Source organism: Chelmon rostratus, chromosome 13, assembly GCF_017976325.1.
Source record: "Chelmon rostratus isolate fCheRos1 chromosome 13, fCheRos1.pri, whole genome shotgun sequence".
Lineage (NCBI taxonomy): Eukaryota > Metazoa > Chordata > Actinopteri > Chaetodontiformes > Chaetodontidae > Chelmon > Chelmon rostratus.
In genome coordinates this window covers 3,416,534-3,425,648 of record NC_055670.1, presented here as the reverse complement: position 1 = coordinate 3,425,648, position 9,115 = coordinate 3,416,534, and the positions used below count along the sequence as shown (strand labels likewise).

At 43.6% G+C, this 9,115-nt stretch overlaps 1 protein-coding gene across 1 annotated transcript; it reads left to right on the top strand.

Moving 5' to 3' along the window:
* Positions 1 to 6,647: 6,647 nt before the first annotated feature.
* LOC121616097 (trace amine-associated receptor 13c-like) lies at positions 6,648 to 7,867 on the top strand. Its single transcript, XM_041950726.1, has 2 exons — positions 6,648 to 6,820; positions 7,048 to 7,867. Exons 1-2 carry the CDS (start codon positions 6,648 to 6,650, stop codon positions 7,865 to 7,867), a joined length of 993 nt encoding a protein of 330 aa, XP_041806660.1.
* Positions 7,868 to 9,115: the final 1,248 nt, after the last annotated feature.

The following is a 9,115-nucleotide window of genomic DNA, read 5'->3' as shown; positions in this document are numbered from 1 at the left end:
GCCTAACCACCTCCACAACTTCTCTCCACCTAGGTGGGCTCACATCCATCTCCTGCTGCTCTTCCCCTAATGGTGGCATGTCAGGTGGAAGACCTATGTTCCTATTCTCCTTTGAATCTGAATTCGTCGCCTTCAAATACTGTTCAATCTCTGATTTCGTTGCCTTAAGTTGCCCTCCTTTTTCTTGATTAAACAAGCCTTTCACAAAATTAAAGGGGTTCCTAAAAAATGCTGACCTTGCTCGTTCCTTCTTCTTTCTCTTCTCCCTAAGGTGTTCTGCCCTTCTGAGTACTGCTAACCTGCTTCTCAGTTCCTCCTGCAACACCTTAATTCCCTCCCTTTCTTCTTCTGTCGCCTTCTTCCACTGCTTTCTTAACTGCCTCCTTTCCTTTACTAACTTCTCTATTTCTCTTTGCCGACCTGCACCCTCTCGCCTTTCCTTTTGACAAGCACCCCAAATCTCTCTCGACCATAGGAATAGATCACATCTCCAATTTTATCCAATTTCTCCACTACATCTCTTCTAAGCCTGCTTAATATGACTGATAAATCTCTATCAACTGCCTCCCACACTTTGCTATCATTAGCCCTTGGCCACCTAACTCTAGCTTTCTGCTCCATGCTTCTCTCCTTGGCTGGCCTGTTGACCTCAACACCAACTGCATCCCCTCTCCGTACCTCCTCCTCTCCAGGGATAGTGTTACTGATATCCTGCGAACTGTGGTTTTCTACCTGTCGCTGGACTTCATCCGACTGATTCGACTGACTTCTCAAGAAATACTGGTCGATGCGGCCACTCTGACCTTCCACCGCTAAACACTTCCTCCTTCCCTGATGAGTTCTAAGGCCTCGGATTGATGTTATTTTCTGCCAGCCACATGGGCAAACTTGAAGCTTCTTATCCTCTGCTGCACAACTTTTGCTCTCCTTAGTTGCCTTCACTGTCACCTGAGTACTGCTACCTCTGGCCCTAAGAGATGGGTCTGTGCCCCCATCCCTCACTGAGTCATGTATCCAAGGCATAGTCATATCCGTTATCCTGTTCGTTACCATGCAATCCACCTGTGAGTCATCTTCCACCCCTGCTCTCGCTGACTCTTGGGGTATTTTCCTTATATTGGTTGTAGCTAAGTCTGGTTGTAGCAAGGTTAAGGCTTGCCACTGCTACCATGGGTTGCTAGCCCATACCAGCACCTGTGGGGTCTTTTCCCTCCTGTCAGCTGTCTTTCCAAGCAGTCACATGGTCTTTCCCTTGTTGTCAGCTGCTCTATTCACAACAGTCACTAGCCAAGCTAGTTGTGAGTTAATTTTAAACACAAGATACTTGTGCTCAAAAAGAGGATTCATTCTCAGTGAAGAACCTTGGAGCTCTAATCTGCCTCTATACATGCCAAAGAGCAGTGATTCCTAACACGTCTCTGGGGGTCATCAGGTGGAAACCTCCCTTCAACAGTGTTTCGCCTACTTAGTCCCACTACACCTCCAGGAGGTTAGGCAGTGAACTCCGGCGTCCCAGTCACCCCCCCTAGTGCCAGTTCACACTGCTCCTACACAATCCAAACAGCACCGCCACGTTCAACTGACCCAGAGATGCTCCAGGTAGTGGCCAGTACCGATGCTACCATTTAACTATTGCTAATGCTAATGCTAACCGCTAAGAAGAACAGAAGAAGACAATACAGTTCCGATGCTACATTTAGCTAATGTTACGTGCTAACCGCTACCTGCTAAGAGGAACAGAAGAAGACAATAAAGCTAGATTCACCTATACTGTTAATGTTAATTAACAAAAATGAGGCTTGACAATGAACTGAATTTAGCCAGAACAGCTAAACTAGCCTCTTGCTAATGGTTAGCTTCACGATTAGCATTAGCATAGTTAGCACGGTTTTCGTGACTTAAAATAAATGTCTCAAAGACAGTGTAAAGTTCACAGTGCCACAAAAAAAACTAAAGTAATCATTTGCATCATTACTCACTGTTGGTTCCACTCCAAGGCTCAGACAACCAACTCTCTGTGGTGGAGCACTTGGAGCTTATGCATGAACACTGAACGTGCCTGGTCATTAAAACCGCAGTAACTCAAACTCACCACAAGAGGGAACTTAACCTAATCAGTCACTGACAGGAGTCAGAACAGACAGCAACAGGTGAGGATTGGGCACCTGGGCACAGACAGACAAAGGAAGGTCAGGAAGGCAGGTAGCAGGCAATGTACTTAGCGATTCTCAGGTCTTGGTCATTTCCACGCAAAGCAGAAGATTTGACGACTACTGGTAGAAACCCTGGTGCTAAAATACTGTGAGGTCAGGTGAGACTGCTGCGCTCAAAAGGAGAGGAGGCTGAGCTCAACCTGACGACCACACAGTGCAGTGACACAGACACAGACTATAGCTGAGGGAGAGCCTTTTCCTGCTTTGTGCTTTATTTTAATTTTCAGAGTGCTTGGCAGCTGTTCGGAGGAGCCCATGGCTGCTGAACGTTAGGACAAGGTTTGAGGAGTCAGAGTGTTTATAAAGCTTTGAAGTTTGCATCACCTGGCCTTTTCTAACACTGATTGTGATCAATCCATAGCCCTGACAAGCTAATTAAGGTCTCAGACCTTGTTTAAAGTTAGCTGATAGCTCAAATCTCTTGGGGTGTCCAATCATTTATATGCTTCTCCTTTCCTTGTTTCATCCTAAAATTGTCCCAAAAATAAATAAATAAATAAATAATACACTAATCTTGCTTAAATTGTGAAAGAAAATGTTTCATCTTTAACTTTAACTCTGCATTTTGGAGATCAGTCCATCTTCTCCTGACTCGAGTATTCACAGGAACAGAAATTATGAAAAAATGTCCCTACAACAGTAGAAAAAAGAAGAAAAATGTAAGGAAGAAAATCACAAATATGTGACATTATCTTGTGATTACCACATGTGCCCTCAGTGACAGCTCTTTATCAAAGATTACATCGTCAATACAAAAAAAACAATTACTTTTTCTTCAGTGAAAGAAAATAACATTAAATAGAAGACAGAAGAGTGAACCCTGAATGCAACACAAACATAGCAGCTGAAGTTGTGTTAATGAATCATGGAATCATTGTACCCCCGCCAATCTACCAGATACTGGACTACTCAGCCTCGTCTGCGCGCAGTGAGTACTGTCTTGACCGTGTAGACTGGACCCCCATCCACCAATCTTGGGGTTGGAGGCGGCTTGGCTGAAGGGACCATTAGGCTGTCCTGGACCGGTTTTAGTTTAGAAACATGGAATGTTATTTCACCAAGTATTCATAGTGTCCACTTGGTGTGTTAAACCCTGTTTTCCACTCGTCCCCTTGCTGCATTCTTATCAGGTGGTAGGCATTTCTCAAGTCCAGTTTGGTAAACCAGCGCACCTGCTGCAAGTGTTCAAAAGCAGTGGACATGAGTGAAAGGACCGGAGAGTGAGTACAGCCTGCCTCTGGGGCTAGGAGCTCCTGGTAGCAGCTCAATGGCACAGTCCAACAAACGGTGTGGGGGTAAGGAAGTCGCCTTGTCCTTGTCGAACACCTCTTTCACCTCAAGTCTGGATACTGGTCCATCTCCTTCTTGGTTCAGGTCCCCCAACCTTCGGACTGCAGAGAGATCCAGATGGATCAGTGCAATGGGTGACTTCAAATATAAACCGTCCATTTAAAGCACCAGCGTTTATGTGGTGAGCTAGTTTTTTTAACACCTACTTGGTTATTCTGAGCTATTTGCCAGTCCATGAATTTATCATTGGCCCCTGAGTCTATCAAGGCATCTAGCTCCACCAAGCGGTTGTTCAAATGCAACATTACCTTAGTTAATGCACAAGGAGGATTCTGCTCGGCAGTCATTCGGCTCACCAACACCCTCCTCTTGGTTGGTGAGCCCCCGTTTTACCTCAGCTAATTGATGCCCCTGCTCTTCACAGTAGAAACAAGCCTTTTCTTTAACATGGTGGCGTCTCTCTTCCAGGTTCAGCCTGGCTCTGCCGATCTGCATTGGTTCCTCCAAACCAGAAGCTGGCAATGCAGGAGCGTGGAAAGGTTGGGGTTGCTGCAGGCGGATCGGGCGCTCGGTGTCTCTTGCAGGGCATCCCCAACTCTGTCCAGCAAGCATTGGGGTTCTCCCTCCGGCGGTCCTTCCCCTCTCATATAGCCTTGAGTCTATGCGGATTGCTGTGGCGATGATGGTTTCCAGATCTGAAGGCAGTTCCAGGGGAGCCATCTGGTCTTTGAGATCTTCCGAGAGGCCGTGGACAAAGGCGTCATTTAGTGCAGGACCGTTCCAGCCGCTGTCTGCTGCTAGCCTGCGGAAATCAATGGTGTAATCGACCACCCAACAGTTGCCTTGTCTTAATCTCAGCAGCGCTCGGGAGGCTTCTCAAGCTGGGGACTCATGGTCAAAAATGTTAGTGAGAGTCTTAGAGAAAACCTTAGCGTCTTGACACAACACAGAATCTCTTGCCCATTCAGCAGTGGCCCATGCTGCTGCCTTTCCAGAAAGGTGGGAAATCATGAAGGCAACTTTTGCTCGCTCAGTACGATACACACCAGGGTAATGTTTGGAATGAAGATCGCGCTGGACCAGGAAGGATCTGCAGTCTCTGGAGTCGCCTGAATATTTGTCAGGAGAAGCAAGGCGTGGAGGTCCCTGAACCGGAGTGGTGACGTGAGGGGTGGTGACAGATGGAGCTGCGGGAGACCCTGTTAAGTTGGTCTGAGTGGAGCTTGCCATGTGGTTGTTCATACGCTGGAATTGCTCGGTAAGTTGGTGAATTTGGGTCATTACCGTTCTTTGGAATTCCAGCTGTTGATCTAAGAGATCCTTTACGCCGTGTTAAATGCTCTGGAGCTGGTCCTCATGCTGGCGGAGGAGGCTCCCCTGAGCTGTCAAGGCGTTTTTCAGGTGGCTAGATTTAGCTGAGTCCATGTTTGGCCAAATTGTACTATCACAAGCCCTCAGGCACAAAGGGCTGGACTCCAAAAACTTACACCAAAAAGGCTCGAGGCCGGTTTTAAGAGCAAAAAGGCTGTCAGATACAATGGATAACAAAAAGTGCTCAATATTCAAAAATGCAAACAAAAGACGCTAAGGATAATTCTCTTCTATGCAAAAACGATGAAACACTCTCAATAGTAGGACAAGGTAAGCAAGGTAAGAAAGCTGGACTGGATGTCGTAGTTTAACCACTTTACAACATCAATCCGTAGAAACACCTGCCTGTTCCTACCAAACCTCAGCAGCTGTGGACTGTAACACTTTCTCCATTCCTGTAATAACTAGCTGTCGTAATAACACATGTTACTCCGACGCTCCTTATAACACTTGTGTCTGGCGTAATAAGGCACGCAACTTGTTAAAAATTGTAAGGCAATCAGTCCCAGTAATGCACACACGGAGCATATGAACATTCCTCATATGCTCCACAAAAGTACAGGTGAAGCTGCCTTCTGTTTTTATGGCCCTAAACTGTGGAACACATCACCTTTTGACATCAGAATGGCAAGCTCTCTCTGTATTTTTAAAAGGAAATTGAAGACCTATCTTTTATTCTGGCTTTTAATTTGGAATAATGTTATAACCCAGGCTGACAAAGCACTGCTGTTTTTAACTATTTCATTTCAAACACTGTTGTTTTTGCCCTAGTCTATTTCAATTTTTTATTTTTTATTTTTTTTATTTTTGTATTGTTTTATTACCATTTCATAATTTTGCTTTTATGGCCATTTTATTGTTTTATTGCCATGTTATTGTTTTGTTTCTTTCTTGATGCCTTTTTATTCTGTTTTGTAAAGCACTTTGGGCTGCATGATTGCATGAAAGGTGCTATATAAATAAAAGTTGAGTTGAAGTTGAGTTGAGTTGACTGACAAGAATCACAGGGTTCACAAGACAATCTGGCACAGGACAGGGGAAACACAGACCATATATACACGAGGTAACAAGGAACAGGTGGAGACAATCAGGGCAGGGCAGACAGACAGGTGGGAATACACCAGGAAGTCAAGGGTCTGAAACGAGAGGGAAGTTGAGGTTTCACAATGGAACAGGAAAAACATGATGCCAGTGAACAAAACCTCAACAGATACGCCAGGACAGGTGCCTGTTAACAAAATGTGGCTAAAATGTTCCCAGTGTCAGGTTGTCTGGTGTAATTCATGGAGGGAAAACCTGTCGTGGAAACCCAGTGATAGAAAGATTTTGAGATTTCTGGGGCCAAAAGACAAACATTCCTTTGGACCACGAACTGGTTAACCTACAGTGGGCTTTAACCTAACCTTCTTGTGGGCAACATACACTTGCTTGAAACATAAAACTTAACTTCTGAAACATTCACACTAAAAACTAAAGATTACAGAATTATGTTCCCTTAAAAACAAAGACGGTTTTCAACTTTTTAGGTTGTTGCAGTGGACAACGAATCCACTTTTCGATCAAGGCCACGGTCATCAAGAAAGTTAGTTGTCAGTGCAGAGGATGATGAAAATGAGACATGGGAGGGACTAAGTGGTGAAATCTGAGATGAAGATGACCACAGAGAGAAGAGAGGAGGGAATTCAGACTTTAAATTAGCAGGAGTACAGTGAGGAGAGATAAATAAACAAATCAGCTCTACAACAGAGAGCACCTTCTCTTCTCTCTCTGAAGATGGAGACTCAAGAAGGAGCTGAACTCTGCTTCCGTCATCTCGTCAACAATTCCTGCAAGAAACCAATGCTGCCTCAGTCTGATGCCATGCTCATCTACATTCTGCTGTCCATCATCTCTTTGCTCACTGCGGCTCTCAACCTGCTGGTTATCATCTCTATCTCCCACTTCAGGCAGAGATACATTTTCAGCATAAGTTAATATATCTTCATAATGCAAGTTTACAAGCATTACATGTGTTCCTTTTAATGTGAATACCAGTACTGTTCTCCTTATTAGAAAATATGAAATATTCAAACATAATGTTGTGATAGAATAATTAAAGAATGTCTTTACTGCTATTGCTGTTACTGACAAGGTACCGTTGTTGATAGTGTCAAAAATGATGATTCCTCCCCAGGCAGCTCCACAGCCCCACCAACCTGCTCATCCTCTCCCTGGCTGTCTCAGACTTCCTCGTGGGCCTCCTGCTGATGCCAATAGAAATCCTCTTAACAGAGGCTTGCTGGTACCTGGGGGACCGCATGTGTGCTCTGTATTATATTCTAGATTTTATCATTACCTCTTCTTCGGTTGGAAATATGGTGCTCATATCAATTGATCGTTATTTGGCTATTTGTGAGCCTCTTCATTACAACTCCAGAGTGACTCTGGACAAAACAAAAATCTGTGTTTGTCTGTGTTGGATTGGCTCTGTTCTCTATAATGGTATAATTTTAAAGGACTTTCTGAGACAACCTGATTCACACATTTCCTGCTATGGAGAGTGTGTAGTTGTCCTTAACTACATCACAGGAACTACTGACTTTGTCTTTACCTTTATCGGCCCCATTACTGTCATCATATTTCTGTATGTGAGAGTATTTGTGGTGGCTGTGTCTCAGGCTCAAGCTATGCGGTCCCATGTTGCAGCTGTCACACTACAGCATGCAAAGACAGTAACAGTTAAGAAGTCTGAGATGAAAGCAGCCAGGACTCTTGGTGTTGTAGTAGTTGTGTTTCTAACATGTTTCTGTCCATATTACTCTCCAGCCCTTGTCGGCCAGGATATTGAAGACAGTAGTTCATCCTCAACGCTTGTAGTCTGGCTGCTGTATTTTAACTCCTGTCTAAACCCTGTGATCTATGCCTTTTTCTACCCCTGGTTTAGAAAGTCTATTAAACTCATTGTGACACTGAAGATACTGCAGCCTGACTCTTGTGATGCTAAAATACTGTAGAGACAGGCTGGTGACACCACTAAACACCAACAAAACTTTCTTTGAATATGGAAATGTATTTGCTCTTGTTGTCTAGTCACGGAAATAAAATGAAGCGTAAAAAAGAGAATTGTTCTTGTGCAGTGTGTTTATTTTGTTGGATATTATGAATTACGTTCTCTATCTGCCAGTCAGTTGCGTTCATTGTTATCACTGCATCTGATACTTTGACTCAACTTGCTTCTGTAATTCTAAACATATTGTGGCAGTGATATTAATATTTCTATGTTGGGCCTTTATCTGATGGAACATTAACAATGGATGTGTGTGTACTGGGAGCTTAGTGGAAGCTTCCTAGTCGAGTGCAGTCAATATATTTTTTTTCTAGTGACGAAAATGTAAAATGAAATGTACATGTAAGAACTGTTGATCATACAATGAAGACAGGGAGTGGTGTTTTGTTGCTTAGGACTAGAATCTCAAACCAACATTATATGCGAGTCATTCAGTTGTTCGTGATTGTGTATTTATTTGTTGTCATTAAAGGGCATATAGACTTACAACACTGAGTCCAGTTAGCTTTATGCAGGCATTCACAAAGTTGCAGACTACAAACCTCTTGTTGAATTGATCAAAAGCTACTAAAACATTCACCAGTATGGTATCATTCACTCAAATTTTCCTTATGGGTAGAAAAAAAAAATGGTCGAAAATGTTTCACAGTGCTACATGCAGCTTTGCTCATAATTTTACATTTGAAAGATGTGTGCCATTCTTATAAACCCTTGATAGTCACAAAACAGCACAATTGTTATAAGAAACATAAGAAAACAGAAAATACTGAGATGGTTCCCCATTTAAAAGTTTGCATACCTGTAATACTGTGTATTTCCCCTTCTAGCATGAATGATGGCTTGCAGGCTTTTGTAATAGTTGGGGATGAAGCCCTTTATTTTCTCAGGTGATAAGGCTGCTCATTCTTCTTGGTTAAAAGCCTCTGAGTCCTGTAAATTTTTGGTTCGTCTTGCATCTCATCATCTGAGAGCTCTTCAAAGTGGCTCAATGATATTGAGGTCGGGAGACTATGATGGCCACTCCAAAACCTTCACTTATTTCTGCTGTAGCCACTGAAGGGTCAACTTCGCCTTGTGTTTTGGGTCGCTGTTGGAAAGTCTGAGTGCATTCTATATGCAGCCTCCGGCCTGATGAATGTAAATTGTCCTCCAATATGGCAACATGCTACATTCATCCTTCCATCAATTCTGACTA